Source organism: Emydura macquarii, unplaced genomic scaffold (genome assembly GCF_026122565.2).
Source record: "Emydura macquarii macquarii isolate MOO-44397 ecotype Brisbane River unplaced genomic scaffold, CSIRO-AGI_Emac_v2 contig_1253, whole genome shotgun sequence".
Taxonomy (NCBI): Eukaryota; Metazoa; Chordata; order Testudines; family Chelidae; genus Emydura; species Emydura macquarii.
The window spans coordinates 13642592-13666423 of record NW_027131390.1 but is presented as its reverse complement, the minus strand read 5'-3'; the positions used below and the strand labels follow the sequence as shown (position 1 = coordinate 13666423).

Sequence of the window (23832 nt, the reverse complement as noted above, 5' to 3'; positions counted from 1 at the left end):
TAAGTATGATAAGGGCATTGTACACCTACAGTTAGGTGTCAATTAGTAGGTGGCCTTCTGACTTCTACTCTAATGATATTTCGACAGGCATGGGCGTTGGTTTGCTCTCATACCCTGCAATACCAGAGAGGCGATGAGCATCTTCCTGAAAACTGCAACTGGGAGCTCTGAGCATTTGCATCCTAATTCCAGGAGTAGGGCTTCTATCCTGAGCAGCCCAGTAAGCATTCATGGAAGCTGCTGTGAATTGTGCTATGGCAACACTACCAAGAAAATAGATTCAGGCCTACATTAGTTATTATCCCCAATATTCAGGAAGTCCAGCTTCCAGTTGTTAAAATGTCTTGACTTGCTTTTCAATAGAGTGCAAAGCAACATTTCAGCACAAAATTACTTATTGAGCCATGAGACTGTCCCTCCAAACTCACACTGGACCTAAGCATGTAAGCAAAAACCTGTGAGTTTGGAGGGGCTTGTTCACTTAGTGTAGATCTCTGTCAGGAGCTTGCTGATTTAGTAGCTTCCAGACAAATGCAACATTCTTTTCAGCCAGGCCTTCCTAGTCATTGTCATTTTAAGCTTCATCTGACCTCGACAACAACCACATGCTTTGTCCTGACTGAAAATATCCTTCATTAAAGCTAGTGACACAAAATGACCTCTCTTGCATTCAAAGGGTTTTTTTCCTCCTAGTCAGAATCTTGTTTTATGAACAAAAAGCATTAAAATTTGGCTACGCTAAGGAAGTACAAGCGCATTTTATTGAAACATTTACGTTTCAATGCAAGTTGATTGTTTTATAAGAGGCAAGTTTATCGTTCAATCAGCAAGTTTAAATTTTGTATTTCCTTTGGAAATTAGTTTCTAAATTATGCTGTGCACTTGAAGACATAAAGTCCCTTTTATGATGTTTTAATTTTTCTTAATACATTGTGGTATCAAAGTAATAATATTCTCCTTTAGGATCTGCTGACTAAAATTGGGTTGCACAAATCCCTCCAGAATAGAATTTTTAAAAATATTTTATTGTACTGGCACGATAAATTTAAAAAGCTGTCATTAAAATATAGACTACAATAGGCTACTCAGGGAAATGGTCTACAAAGGTTAATTTGTCTCTGAAAATAGAAAACTACTGTCTATTAGAAGGTTAAATGATGCACTTTTCTCCTGAATATTGCTTTATCTGGCTTGTTGATTACTTAGATAATCCCAGGGGTGACAATGCAAACATCAGTAGAATTCCTGGCTTTTGACCACAGTAAAGATTTTTACTTAAAAATGTAGATCCTACTAAGTCTTTTAAAAAATGTGAAATAAAATAAGTCAAATATTACAGTAATTGCAAATACATTGTACTGAAGATGGATCAAAGACTCCAGATAGCATTATCTCATTTTGCAACATACATCCATGCATGCCGTCGTCCTATGGCTTTGAAATTCTTGGCTATTTAAATGAACAGTTGATGGTATAAAGCAGAAGTTCCCACTCTGTGGTCCAAGGAGCACTTTCTGATGGTCTGCAGAAAGCTGTCAGTCCAGCTCAACAAGGATGGCTCATCCTTGTTTTCAGCTATTCCTACAGGCACTGGGCTCTTGACTGCAGCAGCTACTGCTATGTAAGGGGAAATAGAGAAGAGAGAGAAGCCGCCTTCAGGTCTCATGTGGTTGGTCAGCATGTGCAGTAGAGAAAGAAACTAATTCAACAAAGCAATGCATGCAGAGAAGAGGACCAGGAAGCAGAGGAGCTGAGAAGAATGGAGTAGGTAGCAGAGAAGCATCTGCAAAAGAGAAGGGAGATGGAGGAGCCAAATGGGACATAGTGATTCGCTTTTCAAAATATGCAAAACACTTAGCGCACAGACAACAGTTAAATACTTTCCTAAAGTTAATTTTTCCACGTAAACAATTGTTGTAGCAGCTAAAGAAATGTTGTGTGATTGCAAAAAGAATAGTGACATGTGATAGTCACTTCTGCTAAGATTTGGTTCTTGCTATGAAAAGTATGAAAACCACGATGAAGTTTGATACCCCTTGCTGTGAATGGGCCTTATTGTCAGAAGAACAGTGTACAGTATGCTGTGTTAGGAGAGTGGGGTGCAAGTTTTTTAATCAGGTGTGAGACTGAGATGGAGCTTTGTACCTAGTGATAACCTATGGCCATCTCAGGAGCAGCTTCACATATAAGTCTTTGCTGACATACAAATAATACATTTCATGAAATCATAGGGTAGCTACCTTGTTAAGGCAAAGTGTAAGTCTTCCCTGAAAAATGACTGTAACATAGCAATGTGGGTATCTTGGACATTGTTTCTGTATTGGATTAGCTCCGTTTACAAGTAAAACAAGATCCTTTTTTTCTTTTCTTAAAACTGCCAGTCCTGAACCCTCAATTTAGGCTCTGAAAGCCACACTGGGTATGTCTACACTGCACACTAAGCCTAGCTCTGTGGGACCCAGACTTGTGTTTCCAAGCCCCTGCTTGAGTATCCAAACTGCATTGTAAACCTACGTTTACAATTCTTGGACATGGGTCTCACAATGTGTTAATACTTCTATATTGCGCTACACAGACCTTCTGGCATAGGTTTGCAGCATGAGCTGCATCTTCACTGCAAAATGACAGGGCTTGAACCTGACTCACATCAGGATTCAAGTTTTGACCCACACCCCAACAGAATCCTAGAATCCAGGTCCTGAGTTCTTGCTGACCTGAGTCACACTGATTTGTGGGTGGACTGAAAGGGGGCTAGGCCTGAGTCAGAGTCTGGGCTTTGTGTGCATTATAGTCCACTGTGTACCTTTCCTCATCATCTCCAGTCCAAACTTAGCCATCAGTTGCACATATGAAGGCCTGAGGCTACCCTTGGGTTTGCACAGGTGCATCTGAACTGAAGTTAGTAAATCGTTTCCTTGATTAGGTCTGAGAAGGAACAGTGCCCCTCCCTCTCACCGGTGTTGGCACTGCAGGGGTAGCAGGAGTAAACCACAGTAGAAATTTATTTTTGCTACTACAGTCAGCTGATAAATCTTTGAAGAAAGCATGTCCATTGGGTCAGTTAAATGTTTACATAGGTTTCTATGACAGGGTAACAAGCTAATAACTTTCTTTGACAGGGTAACAAGCCTTGTGGATAGGAGGGAAATGGTAGATATGGTATATGTTGACTTCAGTAAGACTTTTGATACCGTCTCTCATGACTTTCTCATAAACAAACTAGGGAAATACAACCTGGATGGAGCTACTATAAAGAGCGTGCATAACTGGTTGGAAAACCATTCCCAGAGAGTAGTTATCAGTGGTTCATAGTCAAACTAGAAGGGCATATCGAGTGGGGTCCCTCAGGGATCAGTTCTGGGTCTGGTTCTGTTCAATATCTTCTTTAATGATTTAGATAATGGCACAGAGTACACTTATAAAGTTCATGGATGATACCAAGCTAGGAAGGGTTGCAAGTGCTTTGGAAGATAGGATTAAAATTCAAAATGATCTGAACAAACTGGAGAAATGGTCTGAAATAAATAGGATTAAATTCAGTGAGGACAAATGCAAAGTACTCTGCTTAGGAAGGAAAAATCAGTTGCACACATACAAAAAGGGAATGACTGCTTAGGAAGGAGTACTGCGGAAAGGAATCTGAGGATCATAGTGGATCACAAGCTAAATGTGAGACAACAGTGTCACACTATTCGGGAAAAAAAGCAAACATCATTCTGGGATATATTGGCAGGAGTGTTGTAAGGAAGACACGAGAAGTAATTCTTCCACTCTACTCACACTGATGAGTATTGGAGTACTGGAGTATTGTGTCCAGTTCTGGGTGCCACATTTCAGGAAAGATGTGAACATCTTGGAGAAACTCAAGAGAAGAGCAACAAAAATTATTAAAAGTCTAGAAAACATGAGCTATGACAGAAGATTGAAAACATTGGATTTTAGTCTGGAGAAGAAAAGGGGGAGGGGGCGACTTGATAAGTTTTCAAGTACATAAAGCGATGTTATAAGGAGGGAGAAAAATTATTCTCTTTAATCTCTGAAGATAGGACAAGAAGCAATGGGCTTAAATTGCAGCAAGAGCAGTTTAGGTTGGATATTAGAAAAAAATTCATAACTGTCAGGGTAGTTAAGCACTGGAATAAATTACCTACAGAGGTTGTGAAATCTCCATCATTGGAGATTTTTTAAGAGCAAGTTAAATGTCTGTCAGGGATGGTCTAAATAATACTTGGTCCTGACCTGGGTTCAGGTCAAGGTCTCTTCGTCCTACACTTCCATGATTCTATGATAGTCATTTTTCTGAGTAGACCATATTCTAAGGGTGATTCAGGGAATTGTAGTTGTTGTCTACTGTGTATAAACAGCACCTTAAAATCATGTTTCTTCTTAATTTAGAATTAAGGATAGATCTGATTAAATAATTAATTGGGAATCCTGTATTCTCTGAATTTTAGCCTTTTTCAATAATAATAATAATAATTATAAATAATAATTTTCCAATTCTCAAATTATCCATGAACCATTTTGTGTTAACTGGTGAAAATTCCTGATCCACTCACACAGGCTTCTGTTCCCAGAAATGGCAGTTATCGGAGTTTAAAGAAGCAGCTAAGCCCATCTCTGTCAGTTTTACCAAATTTACCTAATGGATAAGCTCTTTGCCTATTTTCTTTTTTTCTAATTAACAGCATGGTCAACTTCCAAGGCCTCCTTGGATGCATTTCTCACTAAATTTACTGTCTTGAATGTCTTTCATTTATTTCTGTCTGCATCTCATGGTATAGCACTGACTCAGTGACTTCACTTCTTTCCCCAATCCCCATGTGTACTTGGCTTCTGGCTTCAATCTTGCATCTGTGGGCAAAGTCTGAAGAACTCTGTATTGCATTTTCCTTCCATGAGTGAATTCCCATGCAGCCTTGTCGTCTTGATTTTATAACAGTTCTTCTATCCGACTCATTACCGGCTCAAAATTCGCTTTTTGGAGCTGTCCCCTCGCTAGTATTCAGATTGAACAAGCCATATATAGAAAATGATATGCGTTGAAAGAAATTTCCTCCTGTTGTTCACAGATATTATGAAGTAGTTTACAGAGTTTGTTAGCAAGAGCGTGAATTTCTAGTGACCACTCTGTAGCTGCTCCGCGTACAGCATGTAAGACTGAAACAAAATAATTGAGATAACTATGAAAAAGGACAGTATTTGACAAGGGGACCTCACATACATTTACTTGAGAAGCCCAGTATAAAATAGTCTAGACAGAGCACTATAGGGGTTTTCCCCTCACCCCTGTGTCAGTGTAATCTTTCTTGCTATTAGATTAGACTTCTGTTCATTTATTTTAAAATATTTCCCACAAGCCTTATCTGACCTGTCAACCTGTATCATCTCTAGATCTAAAAAGAGAAGAAAGAGACATGTTCTGCTGTTAAAACCCCTTGTGAGACAGACACAGCATAATTGTATTTCTGTTTTACACCAGTATCATGACTTAGTAAACAAAGTTGTACCCAATGGGGAATGTGTTAATCCTTCTCAGTGGTATCAATTTCCAGAGATTTGGCTCCATGAAATGAAATATCTATTGGTATGTTTACCATTACGAGTCCAGATTCATAAGGTTACATTGATTAGATTTTTGAACTGTAAAAATACCATTTTGAATCACAGTGAATCAATACAAGTTTGGTTTTTTTATATACAAATTGGATTTGGATGAGGAAGAAAATATTCCAGAGATGATAAATAAAATTGTATAGAAAAATGTGATAAAAACATCAAACAGGGGTTAGGACAGAATTCCCTTAACTATAGTATCAGTCTCTCTGACTTCTTTGTCTGTCCAGTGATTATATTCTTACACAAATCAATTGTCAAGAAAATTAAGGCTTGCAAAAGATATATTCCAAATTAATCTAGTGTTATGAGTCAAACTGTTAAAATTTTAAAAATCCACTTACGTGCAGATATTTTATAAGGTGATCAGAGTATGCGCTACAATAGCCAATGAGATTGTTGATGGCAGCATTCCTACTGGAAGTCAGAAAAACTGTTTTTTGAGCACTTAATGTATCAGAAATGTATCCATTGAGATGGAGTAGAATCATTTCAGGAAAGCAATCAACACAGTTACTCCAGTGATGGGGAGGCATTATTATGAGCAACGTACTAAAGATACAGTACCATTAGTTCCAATGTTTTTTTATTTTATGTGGTGTGGGTAGGTTGGGTTACGATGGGGTAGTCTGCCCCCTTCAGGATAGTGATGCCGAGTGGTCAGCCCTCACTTACTCTGTGGAATGGCCCAATAAGATTTTGAAAGGTCCGATATGGATATAAATAAACACAAACTTGCCAATGTCTAGGAGATATTGATAAAGAGGAAGCAGTCCCAGGAATAAGTAGTGCTTGGGAGGAAATCCCATTACTGTGTCTTTAAAGGCCTGGAGCTAGGAGCCTTCCAGAGAGGGTGGGGCAAGACTCCCCTCTCACTCAACCAATTGGGGATAAACTGGAGGATGGGGACCAGCATAAATGCTGCCTCCCCCTTTATAGCAGGGCAGACACCAGCAAGAGAAAATTGGTCTGCTGAACCCTCCAAGGGCTAATGGTGGGGAAAGAGGGTAGCTGAGAGACAAGTAGGCTCAAATCCTACAGCTGGCTAATTTAAAATTAGGATTGGTAGAATTGGATTTTTATTGTTTTTATAATTTTGATGGATAATAATGATATTTACTTGTCAGCATTTTTTTTATTTGTATCAATAGAAATTTTTACAGTTGTGGGAAATTTATGAGGGGGTCAGACAATGGGAAGCAGACAATACTTATTTAATGACAGTAAACATGGAGATTCAAAAAGTTAAAACTTTATAATAATTAAAACAGAAATTGTCAGCATTACGCAGCAAAATGTACGAAGTAAATATTGTTAAATCAAACTCTAAGTTCTCAAGCAGCATTTTTCTTACTTTGCCTATCCGTAACGTTCAGTTAGTATCAATGGAAATATTTTTTCATGGTTTGTGTGCATGTGGTGAAATTAATGTTTACCAATATTTACTGATAAAATTAAATGATTCCAAACCCACTTACAACCCACCTCCAAGAAGGAGAACTGGGGACTCCTGGCTTAAGAAGAGACAGAGGGACTAGCTAACGTACAGCTCAGCTTTAAGGAGGAGAGCTGGGGAGACCTGTTTTGTAAGGTGATTCTTCTGTGCACCCAGATTGGAGTGACCTAGGGCAACTAACCAAAGTGAGTTACACTAGGTAGAAGGACTTAATAAATCAGACCCCATGAAGGGGTATATGTCTTGAACCAATTTAGTCTGAATAAGAGATTAAAAAGACCAGAGAGATCCCTAATTGTAGTATACTTACAGAGCCATGACAGGCTGCATGGAGGCACAGTGCATGGCAACACCCGATGGCAGGTACAAACATAAGAAATGAAGCTTGGAAGCCTGCAAAATGATATGTAACAGATTTTTTTCTGCGAAAAGTGAAGGGCTAACAGTTAAATTGAAGGTGAAACTGATTGATAGTTTGGAGTAGTGTTGGCTCTGACACATGGGCAGGACAGGTGGTCATGTTGTGCTGATGGGCTATATTGTACGGAATAAGGATCTGGTTAATGGTTTTCAAGGGAGAAAGAGTGAGAGGGTCTGTAAAAACTTTGGATGGTTTATGAAGTTTAAAAGTAAGTCCATGTGTTTCCATCACAACTGTAACTGACACAACTATTCCAGCAAAAGGCCCAATATAGACACAGTTATACCAGCAAAAAGTCCTTTTGCCAATCTAACTTCTTTCATTTGGGGAACTGGGACTATTTTTAGTGTAGACAGTGTCTCCGTTTAGTCTCATTCAAAAATAGCTCCATCACTTTTGAAACTTGCAATGTAAGTTTTTGAACTTTGGGCGTGAGGGAGGAGAGAATTATATTAATAAAATCAGTTGCTGAAAAATGAAAGATAGAACAGGGTTGTCTCCAGGACACAGCAGGAAGGTAATTTGAGAAGCTCAGGAATATTGTTGAAATTATTATGCAAGCTTATTAAATGCAATGTATATTTAAATTGGAAAAAACTTTCTTTATTAGGACTAGATAGGTGAATTTCATAGCCTCCAGTAGTTAAACATATTGGGTAAAAGTCGGGTTAGATTAATTTCTAATCTTTATGGAAATCCATTTATTAAAAACTGGATAGCAAAGTTATGAATATAACACTTAAGAGTTTAGAATATCTGTAGCACAAGATTAATCATTTAAATATATGGGGAAATGAAATGGTTTTTATTTTAAGAATTATTTGAAAACTTTTGTTTACATATATTTTAACATAATATTCTAGTTGAGTTATTCCTGAAGTGTGTTGAAATAACAAAGAAATCTTATCATTAGGAAGTATAAAATATTTAGCTTTAATTTTCTTTTTTTCTGTTATGCAAGTATAAACTTATTATAAATCACAGTTAAGAGAACTCATTGTTGACTTAGATAATTAAAATAAAGAATATGAAGTGAATTTTTAATGCTTTTTAGATTAGTCCAAGAATGATCAACCTATTTGTCTCCTTTTCAAGATTATCTACTAATAATGCTTCAGACTGTATATGAGTTCTTCTAACAAAATTAATGAACATTCAGAATTAAGGACATGTCAGGAAAGATTCCTGACTGCTTCACTTGAACATGGTTTTTTAGAAGTCTGTTTCTCATTAGTTGGTGCAAGTCTGAGGAATCTGAATTCTATATGTGATATACATAAGACTATATCTCATAAAAATAACTGCAGGGGTTAGTTTGAGCCAGGGGCAGCTCATCAACCGAGGCAAATGAGGCACAAGCTAACCAAGAATTCCCAACAGCTACAAAATATATTTTGGCTGTTCTGTTTTATTTAATTGCTAACTGTATACAGATTTAAGGACAAAATGTCATAACTCTCTCTCTCCTGTAGTGAAATGCAATGCCAGAAAGTTTGAAGAATATAGTTCTGCATGACGCTCAAAACTTGATATAGCTAATAGTGCTTCAGTAAGCTACATTGCTACCATGGCAATTTACCATGCCCAGGAGTCACTTCGCAAGGACACTGCTATGATAACCACTGCTTGGTGAAGCCACCACAGGATTGTATCAGTTAAGTCTGGTCTGCAGGGTGCTCACAGAGGGCGCAGATGGGGCCTGCGCCTCCCTGATCCTTCCCCAGCGGGAAGCCCTGTGCATGTGCACAAGGAACCCGCACCAAGCCCTGGGCCTACCTTATGCTCTGTCCCTCACGTTGGCCTGAGTAGTTGAGAGGGTAACAGCTCCAGGACCCAAGTCCGCCGGCTGCTCATCACTCTAAATAAGTAATCTTTTAATAACTACTAAATTGTACACTGAATGGGATTGGAAATAACTATTTTGTGGTTTGTGCCTCATTTATCAAAAAAGTCACGAACTGCCCCTGGTTTGAGCCAGTTCACAACGCTCTTCCGACATTTTGGTAGCAATCTTGTCTGTCTCAGCAGAACCCAAGGTTTCCTTTAATAGCAAAATTAATTTCCGAGGTTCCTTAAGGTTGCAAAGATTTTGTTTCAGTTGTGCAAGTGCAGGTAAAACCCTGGGCCAGATCCTCAGTTTGTGTAATTGGAGTGGCTCAGTTGACTTCAATGGAACTCAGGAAATTCATATCAGCTGAGGATCTGGTCTGTTAGGTATAAGGCCAGATGGCAATTCTCCAGACACTGGGAGAAGAGGGAAATAGGAAGGGCACACAGGGCTTGTTACCCTGGTTATTTCACAGCCTGTGGAATGAAGAACATGACTTAACATTTTACAAATTTTCATAAGTGTGTGTTTTTGTTTCCATTTTTCAATCTGCTGTACTCATTTCATCCAAGCCAATAAATTGCTGTCATTTTAATCTGGGAACTAGATTCAGGTATGTAATGCTGAGATAAAACAATAACAATATCCTGGGCTATGCAGTCCACATCTTTTACTCATAAGGCTGATTTTAGTCATTGCAATTTGTTACATGAGATTAGACAGCAAACTAGACAAGGCAAACTACTTTTGCCCTGTTTCTAATCTACTACTTGAACAATATGGATTTTTCAACCCTATTGCATCCGCTGTGCTGACAGTGGCTGGAAATGATGTGGGGCTCACAACACTGGCACTATATTATCAGAGTATCTCCTTACACTAGGCTGATCCTTCTGTGCCTGGCTATGTTATCTTGTGCAAAGCAGCCACAGTGCAGGATCTGGGCCTATCTAATTACAGATATCCCCATCTGATATAAATTAGCCTGAGCCAGATCCTCAGATGGTATAAATTAGCATAGTTCTATTGAAGTCAATGGCACTATGCTAATTTATACTAGTTGAGGAGCTGGCCTGGTGGATGTGTGTAATTTGCTGCACTGGAAGAATTTACTCAAAATACTACATTTTGTGGACATTATACTTTCTGGGAGACACTGAAGGGTCTGTTGAATAAAATTGTTCGGTTTTAGATAAGCAAAGGAAAAATGCTGAACTTTATTTAGATTTTATTTATGTAAGTGTGGTGCTTGTGTCATGCTAAAGACACTTAGTAACACTAAATTATTTCAATAAAACTTTGAAGTCTGTCTATATTTTTTCACGCTCCCTTGAAATAAATTCCCCCCCAAAAATGTTTTTGTATTTTAGCATAATTTTTTATTTTTTGTAACCTGTAAGGTTTATTTATATGTACACACACACACACACACACACACAAAATGTTATTTTAAAGAGTATTGCTGAATAAAACTATTTATGAGCCTGAAACATTAAAGCAAAATGACATTCCTATTCATATGACGTAAATCACACAGCTGTCTACATCGATTATGTTATTGCATAGTTTGGTTTTGTTTCTTTTTTCTTTCTGTTGAAAGATTGAAATTGATAAAGAATTTAAATATGTACTTTAAAAAATATTGGCATGTACAGTGGCATCTTTTTGCTAGTACAGACATTCAATATTGTTTATATACAATAGTTCAGAGTAAGAAATGATCATTCTTTAAAACCTGTCAGGGGAAAAATTTTTCCACCATTGGGTAAGTTAAACGTTTTTAAATCATGTTTTAAATCAGAACAGACATGGTTATTTTGGCTTATACTTGCAGTGCTATCACTAGGTTCTGAGGAGAAGGAGGAAACGTTCCTCTGGCAGGTTAATTGCAGAATAACAACCAAATTCTGTCTTCTGGCACTAATTATTTTAAATAAATTTAAACTACATTGAGCCCTCTTATAATGAAGCCATTCTTTTCACAGAACAACTTCACTCTAAAGCCTTGTCTACATTAGCACTTATTCCAGCAAAACAAAACCACCCCTGAGCAACATAATTTTTGCCAGCATAAGCTCTTGTGTGGACAGTTCTGTGTCTGCAGGAGACACTCTCTCTTGTCGACCTAATGTAGCTACACAAGCGCTCTTACAGTGGCACAGTTGTGCAGATACCGCTGTGCTGCTGCAAGTTTTAAGTGTAAACTAGTGCTAAGTGGAGTTAGAATTGCAATTGGCATATTATGATTTATTGGAACAATTCAGGCCTTTAATTCTCCTTCACTATGAATGGAGTTTCACTAAGGCCTGTCACTGCAGAAAAATTTGCTGTGGATAGAAATGAATTGCAAGAACTGATCTTGTCACAACAAAACAGTTTGTATAGTCTGACCAGCCAGCTGTTGATGCACAGAGTGAAGAGAGCAAAACTTTTAAAACACAGACCTTGAAAACCAGTGCAGAACTTGGGATGTATTCCTGCAATGGGGGGCTTAGAAGTGGGTAATACTGTATTTTACCAGGGCTGTGGGTTGCTTGCTGTTTGACACATGTTATTTCCTTTCTGTGTATTAGCTCATTGCTAGCTTTTGTTACCATAAGTGAAGGTCATTACCATCAGTACAAACTGATTAATATCTGTGATCACTTTGCTGTTATAAATTTGTCAAACTTTTTCTTTTAACCCAATCCACCTGGACCCTGTACTCTGAGAACTGTTTAAATAAAACTATATCCTAGATTTCTGAAAACACCTATGAGAATCAAGAATGGATGTGTGCTACACTGGCTCAAAGCCTGACCAAAATACACTAAAGTAAATGGATGTCTTTCCATTGGCTTCAGTGGGCTTTGGATCAGGGCCTTTGGTGTGCAATCATGTCTCCTCTTAGTAGCTGATACTAACAAATATAAGGCTTACTAAAGAAGAAGTGGTTCATGTGGTTACAGCTTGTATTTCATGATAAAAGTCCTGAGTTCAATCACTCTTGATGGCTGGTGTCTGTATGCATCATCAATGCATAGTCCATGACAAAACGTGAAATTACCATATAAAAGAATGTAATCTTTGAATCCCCTGTAGAATTATGCACTCTGGACTGTGGTAGCCATGGTGTTTGTTCAAGAGGAATATGCCAGTGTGAAGAAGGCTGGGTAGGACCAACCTGTGAGGAACGTACATGCCACTCTCACTGTGCTGAACATGGCCAGTGTAAAGATGGGAAGTGTGAGTGCAGCCCTGGATGGGAAGGGGACCACTGCACCATTGGTAAGATTTTATGTTTTGGGTTTTTTTTAAAGTTGACTAGCTAAATGGAAGAGCTGCTACTGCCAAAGATCTCTTAGAAAAATTATGGAGCCAAATTCAGGCCTGTTGTACAGAGATGCCTCTCCCCTGCTTTTGATGGATTGGCACCCACTTACACCAGATCCATATTTGTCCTACAGAATGCAGTCAGTGCAGCTTTTGCTTTACGTACAGCAGTACTGATGTAATAGTTGAAAAATATCAAATCAAAGATATAGAGGTTACATTCTAATGCACATGTGAGCTACATCCCTATAGGTATTGAGAGTCGTAAAAAAATACTTACATTTATTAATAGAAGTTGTGAGGGGATGAAACATTCAAGCAGCTTAAATAATTCTAAATCTTCTGCCTTCATATCAGAGGATTTAAATATTTTGCTTGTCACAAGAGGTGGCTTTACCGCAGCTGACTCCTACAATATTCCTAATAAAAAGTTAAAGCTTATGAATCTTTTCAGAAGTCATTACTCAGCTGTACAAATGTTAATTGTTATATTTTAATAAAATGTGACACATTTTTTACAAAGCTTAAAAGTGTTTCTTGACAAAATGTCATTACTATTTTCTCAGCGCATTTTTACTCTTAAACATTTTAATTGCACGTAAGAGACCAGGGTACCTAATTTTGAGAGGTAAGTAGTCCAAACTTTCATGCTTTGAAAATACAGTGCCTTCTATTTGGTTCAGTCATTGCTTAATTATCTTCCTTTTAAAAACAAAACCAATTCTCTTGAACAAAATAATCTTGACTAAAATTAACGAAAATTCCCTTTTTCATTTTACTCCCTATAAGTAGGTATTTTACTCCCCATAAGCAGGTATTATAAGATAATTTAATCACTAGCTATAGAATTTTGCCATTTAATTAAATGAGGAAGAGCCAAATTTTCAAAAGACAGAAAAGAAGAGGTCAGAAAGGACCCATATAGTAATAAAATATAACCAGCTACATGTGTGTTCTTCAGTCATTGTTTTTAACATTATAAGTACTACCATGTGTAATGCAAGCTGTGTTATGCATCCTGGTGGTCCTATGGATAACAAAAATCAGTGATTTATTTTTATTCAAAGTGGTAGGAATAGATCTGATTGCAATAAGAGGGAGGCATTTTATCTTAACCAAAGTATTAACTGTTAGCAAATGGTTTCTGTATTTTCATTCTGGTGCAGATATTCAATCTATCACAGTTTTGTTTTTTTCTTTTTTAAGCTCACTACTTGGATGCTGTGCGAGGTAAGCTTTTCATATCAGCATTGCAAAGGAATAATGAAAGGATACAAAAGTGTTGGGAATGGGGGTATTTGTGTGATTGTTCCCCTTTGAGCCTCCCACTTCCTGTACTGTTAAGCTACAGTGTCTACCCAGGATAGATCAAATGGATGACTGGATAGATAGGTGTATTTTTACAGAGAAATATAGTTTATGTCTAACAAAATATCAGTACATTCTGCATTCTTAGCTCTTTATATTGTCCCAATATTTCATCAGAAGCAGAGGTGTCTAATGTAAGCATGACTGGAATGTTGCTTTCGCATTTGGTTACCAATTTCCATATATATATATATAACATGCTATGTGAAACAAGTCAGATTTCTGCTCGTGGTTTCCATTCACGGAGTGATGACAGCAATGAGGACTTGCTATTACTAGAATAATTTGTGTCAATCCTTCCTTCTACTAGAACAAAATTTCCATATTTTTATCATCTGCAACTAGAGAGTAGTTTTCATTTTTGAAAAAATATGCTTCTTTAAGACTTTGAAGATGGGGGAGAAATGTAAAACAATGCATGTTTTAAACCAGGGCATGGTACAGGACACTGTGAGGTTTGGAGACATGAGAGGAATCTATAAATATTTGCTCCACCCCACACCCACCTTGGCTGCTGCTTTGAGGGATTTGTGTTTTGGCCCTCTGGTAGAAAATGCTTTCTAAGCTAGAGATGATATACTTCATCAAATCATTCTAGACCCAAAGGGCTAAATTCTATGTTGATTTGCACTCTGTGCGTGTCCTTTAATGTGAGTTTGCTCTGCAGAGCCTGTAGCTTGCTTCCGGACCTGCATGTCTGTCTTTCATGGTTTGGCAGCAATCCCTCTCTGAGTTCAGGTCATACTGTAGAGTATGAAATCACACTGTCCCCTGGGAAGATGGCTCTCAGCAAAGTTATCAGACCATGCAGGATGCCAAAAGGATTGGACATTCATTTGTGTATTTATTATTTTATCTCTTCAGAGTTAAATAACAATAAAAATGTCCATACAAAAAGCCCTAGGTGACCTGAGACTGACTTAGAATTACATTCATAATGAACAACCATTCAGCACAAAATATAATCGTATACCAATAATGAATTAACTCAGTTGGCCAATGAATCAAAACAGGAGAACAGCCCCTTGAATCTCCACAGAAACATACCCCCAACTTCCCCCCAAAAATCTATCAAATAATTGGCTTTGACAGTGTGCCAGAAGATCATCAAGATCAAGCTATTTCAGACCAAGAAGGAGCAAGTTCTTTAGGCCCAGGGCCCTTATAGAAAGCATCTTACCAGCAGACCGCTTCTGTTTTATAATGAGGAGGAGTCTATCTCAAGCATCTCTGCTGATAGCAGCTGTGGCAGCATGTCTTAAGGAGAGAGGTGGTCCTTCAGGTATGCAGATGTTAGGAAATTAAGGGCATTGTAGGTCATAAGTAACAATTTAAACTACCTGGACACCAGTAGGCAGCCGATACATATCTTGGAGCACTGGTATCATGTATAATTTATGTGGATAATCGGAACATCCAGAGTTATAAAAGTAATGATTAAAACAACAAAACACAAGGATCTTGGAAAGACACCATCCTCTGAATTTTGTGAGTTAGGAAGAATATCTCTCTGTGTGCTGGCTGTTTCATAATGCACCTTCTTCTGAAGCATGTGCTACTGGCCACTCTGAGCCAGAATACTGGACTAGATGGACCTAAATAGAAGTTAGTCCAATAAAAGATATTATGTCACCCATCTTGACTCTCTAGTTTGACCACTTGTATTTATTCTCTGACTCTTTGGCTGGCTGTTCCAAACACCTTTTGTAGTAACTCCTTTTGTGGCTGTCAGAAACCCCTGCAGAGTGACTCTTCCTTTCCTCTCTGCATCAAATCTTTTCTCTGTGCTAGCACAGAAATGTCAACATGCACTGTCAAGTATATGGAGGCATTGAACTCCTTTGAGTCCATTCTGGCAAAGAGAAAACACTCCTTTTAGAAGGGGTGTCACTTGTAGTGTTAAGATGATTGCTTAACTCCATCTGTCGTCCTTTGGCTCCCTGTGTGGTAAGGTAAAGATATGACAAAAATCTGTATTGGCACCAAACCATACAAGCAGATGGACATGAGTGGACACATCAAAGAGATTATCTATCTGTCACACTGAGCAAGGAACCTAGTTGAAAATGCCCAAATTACTATTGATTCAGAGTTTACACACCCTGGGGATGATGCAATTGATCCAGTTTAGATCTAGATTAATAATTTACAGAAAGAAACCAAAATCATTTCCTACAACCACCAAAGGACAAGTATTTGTCTTATTTGAACTGGATATAGTGTTGTAAAGAAGTGGGAGAGGGTATTACAATGACAACTCCCATTTTCCTTCCCTAGGAAAGTACTTCAGAATGAATCAAAACAGGCTTCCCTCATCCTGCTAGATTCATAGGCGTTTCCACACCTACAATGTCTAAGATTACATCTTCAGCAGCTACTTCCAGAATTGCTCATCTAAAATTACTTGCCTACGTTTTGTAAACTCATATTTTGTGTCAAAGTTTCAGATAAAAGCTCTCTGATAAGCACACAATTGATACTAGGTGCCCAGATAGGTACGAAAACTGAGATAGATAGAGAGAAGTTACTTGTATGTCCAAAGCAAATAGTTAGAGTTCTAATCACTCAATTTGTGTGTGCACATACTATTAGTTTAACCACATCTGAGTTTTTGCATGCATAAAATTTTAAGTACCGAAAGTAAGCATTAGGCATGCTTTTCTAGGCAAGCAGGGTTAGGACAAGTTGCGTTGAATATTTGAACAAAAATGTGAATGGAGTCTAAAGTAGGCCAACTTTGGAAAGTAGCAAATATTGTTATGTAATTTTAAAGATTGTTATAGGACAGTTTTTAATTTTAAAGAAAGGGAAAGAAACTCCTGCATGAAGCCTTGTTTTTTACATTTTTTTTTCTAGATGGCTGCCCGGGTCTGTGTTATGGAAATGGGAGATGCACTCTTGATCAGAATGGATGGCACTGTGTGTGTCAGGTGGGATGGAGTGGCACAGGATGTAACGTTGTCATGGAAATGGTGTGTGGAGATAACATGGATAATGATGGAGGTACTGTACATGCTCCTTTATTTACTTTTTAGTTCTTGTGCAGTTCAGTTTCCTGAACTGCTATCCCATAACTTGTCTTTAAGTGAGTTTGTCTTTTCTTTCATAGAGGCCCAATGCTATGCCCCTTTCTCATGATAGTAGTCCCATTGACTTCAGTTGATTACTCCCATGAATGAGTAGTTGCAAAGCCTGGTCTTTAGATTACCTCCCCAAAGAGCTTACAATATATCTCCCTGCTTATCTGGTCTCATCATCATAGTACCTGAATGTGTTTTGAAAAAAATCCATGTGCTAATAATAATTAGGCTATTCTTTTATTTCTAAAACAACTAAAAACTCCATGCCTTATGAGGAAGTTTAGTCTTTGTCAGACTAACAATAGACACACAAATAAAAAGCCTTTAAAATTTTACCGTAACGCTCTTGTGTTACTAACAGAATATACATTGCTACGTTATCATAATAATATTATTAAAGAAATTCTTCTGAAAGTATAAAGCCATACATTGAGACATGCTCTTATTAAGCAAATTAGTTTCTTAATTTTAACAGAGTCACAATTATAACAGAAAATTGTGGCACATAATTTTGAGATGGTGCTCAGCAAACCAGTAGAACGTATTCTGAGGTTCTCTGAGCCAGCGGTAACTTTTAAATATACCATGTAAGCTAAACATAAACACATGACAATGTACAATTAAAGTAGCCTCTGTCTCGCTCTATTTTGTCTTGTTGGATCAGTGTATTTGCAGTTAAGTATTCCCAGTATGCTGAAACCACTGCAGTCTTGTTTCACTCCAAGGATTCATAGATGTTAAGGGCAGAAGAAACTATTGTGATCATGTATTCTGACACCCTGTGTAACACAGGCCATAGGACAATCCATATTTAAGTTCAACAGCTGGTTAAACTTGAGTATAACTTTTAGAAAAATATCCAATCTTGATTTAAAGATTTTCCACGGTGGAGAAACCACCACAACCCTTGAATTGTCCTCCTGTTATTCCAATTTTCCCTCCTTCATCATTCTTTTTTCACTTATATTCCCTTTAAGAGTAGTGCCTAGGGATCAGCCCACCCCGTCACATGGCATGGCCCCTTAAAACTTGGAAAGACCTGATTGATAGATAGAAAGACCTAGGCAGAATGGATAAAGAGAAAATGGTCCTGGGATAAGAAGTGTTTGGTAGAAACTCCTATTACTGTTTCTTTAAAGGCCCGAGTGGGCAGGGCAAGGCTCCCCTTGAAACCTAACCAACTGGGGATGAGCTTTAGTAGGGGGACCTTGTATATGTTGCCTTCTCCCTCATAGCAGGACAGACAGCAGCAGGGGGAAGTTTGCCTGGTGAACCCTCCCAGCCTAAGAGTGGAAGGACTGATTGAGAAAAGGGCCAGCTGGAGAAGAAGCTGTCTGAGGCTTTACAGCTGGTCTAATGTACAACTCCAGCTTCAAGGAGGAGTGGTAGGGGGCTTCTGTCTTAAGGCAAGGGACAGCAGGATTGTCTGAAGTAAAACCCACTTCCAGGAGCAGGGCTGAAGCCTTCTGAACACAGGGAGGAATCCGACCAGGACTTTTGCATAGACCCAGAGTCAGTGTCAGCTTGAGCTGCTACATAAGCGAGTTGCCCTCTATATAGACAGAGTAAATAAACCAGACCTCGCAAAGGGGGGTTGAACTAAGCTGGTCTGGCTAATTGTCTGAAAGATCCCAGGGGATGCTAAGTGCAACGCACCTGCAGGGTCCTGAGAGCCATTAGAGGATGTGCTGGAGAGGCTCACCCCATTGCACTCCCCCATCCACTACTCATAAACTCACTCTACTCTTCCGTCTATGTGAGCTAATCTCTATTCCCTTCACACAGCACTGCACTGTCGGAGTCACTACCTCCTGTGTACTTTCCTATCAGTCTGATACTGTGTCCAAACCACTGACCCACTCACACAATCTCTCTTTAAATCTGTCCACAAAAATCCTGTTTATCCTGCAATATATGTAAAGCATTTTCTGATACACTGTGTGAACTGGTTCTATATAAATTGCATCGTATTATGGTTTTTGCCTGCTTTATATTCTGCAGTAACCGTGAGTTATTGAGAGTTGGCAGCCTTAACTCTAAATCTCCTTGAAGTTGTCAGTTTAAGGCAGATACTTAACATCATTTCACTGTAAATTTTAAAACTATTTTTATGGTCGCGTAACGTCTGAGGACAGCTCCGTTGAAATTAAAATTAGAGATAAGTGGGTAGAGAAATACTTAATTCAGCTGGTTGCTAAATGTCATTGGTTTCACCTCACAAGCAGTTGTTTTTACAAAAGGGCAGTTTTTTCACATTAAAATTGCTTCTTTATTCATCTTAAATTCTGCTCTAATTTACACAGGGATAAATCGGAAGGAATTCCACTGAAGTGAATGGTATTGTACAGGTGTTAAATTGATGTGAGATCAGAAGCAGGGCTCCAGGCCTGGCATACTAGAACCACAGAAATTAGATCTGGAAAAGATGTGTTACATTATCCGCTCCATCCCCTCAGCCACCGTAGGATTGTTCCTTAGAGTACACTTTCTAATTCTTGGTCTTGTCTAGTTCTATATGTTCCATATCAGGAGGATAGGTCTCATTAAGACTGATTGTATTTAAATTAAGTATTTATGTCTTTATGCAGAGATCTTGGGAAGTGTTCTGAGCTTTGAGATCCTTAGGAGAAAGACATTACTGAAGCAAATATAGTAGTAGTAGCATATTAATATTATATCAAACAAACAACAACATTAAGGATCAGTCCTCTGAAATTTTAGTCTGAATTCTGGTTTGAGACTTAGGTTTGATATGCATGAAATATATATAGTATGACTGAAAAATCAATTTTCTACTTACAAAAGTTAATGTAAATACATACAGAGAAAAGTCAATTTTTAATTTTAAAAAAAGTATAAAAACACATTTCCTTAGTTCCAAGTGTGAGTGTCTAATAATATCACCTGTCTGGAACTGAAAAGTCTTGGCTCAAGTGTTTGATATGTAGTACTCATGCATAAGCCTCCCACTTCTGGAGAGAAAAGACTTTAAATTCTTTTTTAAACAATTACTATAGTATGCAGTGTATACATTAAAACATCCACTGATGAAATAATGAATGTACCATAACCACTCTTGCCATTCCAGCTCTTAGCCCCTCATTAGCTTTTTCTCCACTTGTGGTTTTAAGGGTATGTTCACCTACTTAATTATCTCTAAAAATACAAATAAAAACTGACCACATATAACAGATGCATAACCACGTGGTTTTCTTTGGCCTTTGTGGAGTACATCTGTGGCATGTTGGCAGTCTTTATGATGTCAGTTATATAATGCTGGGATCTCCAACAGATGTCCTCTTCAGTGTGGAATATGGCTTTCTGTGGGATTACAATATTTCCTCTCTCATCTTTCCTTGCCATTACTTCAGTGTCATGGCTGACCTGATTTCAGTTTTAGTTTATAAAATGACCACTCGGCTCATCTGAACAGGTTGTTTCCTCTGTCTTGCCATTATTTGAAGAGTTCTTTTAGAAACATCTGGCTCCTGTTGCTTGCAATTCAATTGCCTGAAAGTCTCTGCTTAATTTTATTAATTAAGGCTATCTCTGATTAAGGCCTGAGTAGCTAGAACACACTGCAGCCACAATATTGGGTACAAGGAGATTGTATACTCCTTCACTTACAGAACATCCATCCCTTCTACCCAGCCACACTCCACACTATTCTTTTTACCATTAGGCTATATTTTCCTCTTAACTCTCATTACATGATGGTGCAGGCTGTCATTTCCACTCACTTATTTGATGCTGAGCCCCTGTTTTAAGTTTATCTGGTTCTGTCTTTTCCACTATTTGCTTTCTTTAAATGAATCCCTATACTTTGTTTTTTAAATAAAAATACTGTTTGCTACAAGCATTGAACTAAACATCTAAAGTTCCCTTCAGTCAGTTTTCAGCCAGTTATTGTACCTGATCCAAATACAAGAAAAACATATGGCTCAGTTTAGCCTTTGGTTGGTGGCCAGTGCTGTAAAAATATTGACAAGTGTATCAGGCCTATCCATTAACATTTTAATAGTATATCAGTCATAGAGACATTGAGTCCTTATACAAGTTACATGCCATTATTCTATAATGGAAATAGTTTTCATTGTTGCTGACATTTCTGAAAATCAGGCTTGATACATTTTTTTTTTATTCATTGTATGTTCAAGGCCAAGACCACTGAGTGCCTGAACAAATATAGCTAAAATAAATGGCATCTAACAAACAAGTCCTGTGAAGACTTCCTTCTACACATGAACTTTGGCTAGTTTTAAATATATTCCTGCAAAGCCCAGAATTTTCAATTAATGACTTCAGGTAGCTGTTGTCTTATTGCTACGTGTTGTAGCTGAAACTTGAGGAGCAATTTAGATTTCTGCATGCAGCACTGGAAACTCTTTAGCATTATAGCTGCTTAGTTTCGCCTTATGTTCACTATGATTCCTAGCAATTGTAATTGAACTTAGCCTGTGGTGAAACAAACTAGCACAGGAGTTACTCTGGGGCTATTTGAAATAAAAGAAAGCAAAAATAGTTTGTGCGCTATTGAGGATTTTTTTAATCTGGTAAGGAAAAGACAAAAATATTGAACAATCTATGCAGCATGGGTGAAATGCTCAAATACCACTAGAATTTCATGCAGTTGAGCTTTATCTGGTTGTCCTGCATGGGATGTTGAAAGAATGAGATCCACTTGCCCACCTGCGAAATGTCACGTCCCTCCACCCTATCCATGGAGCAGTCCCAGCCACATGATCAGGTGCCCCATACCTGGCTTGCCACTAGGGCTTCATTCTGTACAGGGGTATTGAGAGCCAGAGTATTCACAGTGGTACAGAGGCATTTCTGTGTTACAGAGACCTCTGAGATACTTCTGTCTCTCTGAGCCCACAGCCAATAGGTGACTGTCATCTCATCACATACCCATTTTGGATGTTGCAGGTACTATACTGATTGAAATAGTCACTTTCATATTTATCATAAAAATTCTCAATTTTTCCAGTCCAATTCACTAGAGTGCTGGAGAATCCACCCTGCTATGGCATATATAGCACCTTGTAATTTGCTCACTCATTCAGCTGCTCTGTTCTCTGGTTCCTGTGACCTCCTCAGTTACGCTCTAGATGTATTTACAGACTGGAGGAGATGGATCGAGTTTACAAGAACATTAGTTTGTGGCACTCCCATAGCTGCCAAGATGAAATGTAAGAAACTCAAAGATAGATGTGAACACTAGGAGAGCTAGGATTTGATAAGTAGTTGGCCGTATAGCAGCTCATGTGAGGACCTATACATTTCATTCCATTTATATTCTTTTTAACAACTTTTGTGGTTAGTGAATAATATGAACCTACAGTTAACAAAATGCCTCTTCGTTTTCCAAATGGCATTTTATTTTCTTGAGGATGTAATAGAAATATTAAGGTCTCTCAGTACACATGAAACCCAAGTGTGATAAATATGACATACATTTACTACACAGTTTGCCTCAAATGTAGTATAATGTGATACTCTTCTATAGTAAAAGAAATAGGTCCTAGGTTAACAGAAGTATTTAAATTTGCTTACTGTGCATTTATGTCTGGATCATGGTCATGAGTTAGGAGTTCCCATGAAGAGCCTGGGTAAGGTCCAACCAGCATTACAGACCCTATGCTCCCCTGACACCAAGATGCTCTTGCCAGAAGCATCTTGCCAGAAAGTGAGCAGTGAAATAGCCATGGTTCACCCTTAATGTGTCAAACCAGCAGAGGTAGTCAGCCATACTTGAGGGAGCAAGCTGAATTCACTATGGGTATGTCTACATAGCAATTAAAAACCTGTAGACATTCAGGCTTGGGATGGAACCTGGGTTCTAGGACCCTGTGAGGTGTGAAGGTCCCAAGAGACTTCTACATCGCAATTAAACAGCCCCTTAGTCCGAGCCCCACGAGCCTGAGATCAGCTGGCACTGGCCAGCTGTGGGTTTTTAATTGCTGTGTGGACATACCTTAGGAGTGTCTCAGATTGCATGCCTCCTCCAATCACTTACTGAGTCTTTAATGACCACTGTAGAAGCACATCTACAGCAAGACACAGATACCCTGAAAAGGAGTTAATTTTCATCATGATTAGCAAATGCTGGTGATGCCTCATAAAGAAAATGGTAACACTCATTCAGTAATATTAAATGAGTAATGTGAGGATATATTCTGGTCTTTGAACAACTTTATATGAGATCCTTGGTGCAAAGATGTAAACAGATAATAAATATTTATTCCCTTCCCTTAAGATATGTGCCTGAAGGGATCACTTCCCCATCAAGACAATGCAAAAATGTCCCAGATTCTCTTAGTTACAATGGAGCAGTCTGACTGAGAGAATAATTTGACCTCTTGGATTTGCATACTGCACCTTTTCATTAAGGTCATTTAAATTTTGGGATGCTACAAATTTCCATTGTTCCTTGTCTAATAACACCCTTCCTATGCTTGCTAGACCAGTGTGCTGAAACTCAGGTCAGCTACTTATTAACAGCTTGAATTCCTATAACAGGCAATCAAGTTGCTCTTTGTGAACTCTATTTTAGGAGTAGTGTCAGGAGTACTTTGGTAACTTTTACATTTTAAGTAAAGCAGATAATTCGTTATTAGCTCTTCCACATGAAACTAAAGGCATTTGAAAGTTATATAAACATGATGCCAGCCAACCCATGATTGTCCTTTCAGGTTTAAATTACACAAACTTTAATCACTCCTACTGTGGTGAACTGATTCTACTATGT

The 23832-nt window shown here is 38.2% G+C and overlaps 1 protein-coding gene across 3 annotated transcripts in view; it reads left to right on the top strand.

The window, feature by feature from the left end:
• Nucleotides 1-23832, top strand: part of TENM1 (teneurin transmembrane protein 1) — a 428532-nt gene that overhangs the window by 288641 nt on the left and 116059 nt on the right. For all 3 annotated transcript variants that reach the window (XM_067548198.1, XM_067548197.1, XM_067548199.1), the window contains 3 exons: nt 12403-12588; nt 13840-13863; nt 16858-17004. In XM_067548198.1, the coding sequence (XP_067404299.1) occupies nt 12403-12588; nt 13840-13863; nt 16858-17004 (357 nt within the window). The remainder of the gene's footprint in view (nt 1-12402; nt 12589-13839; nt 13864-16857; nt 17005-23832) is intronic.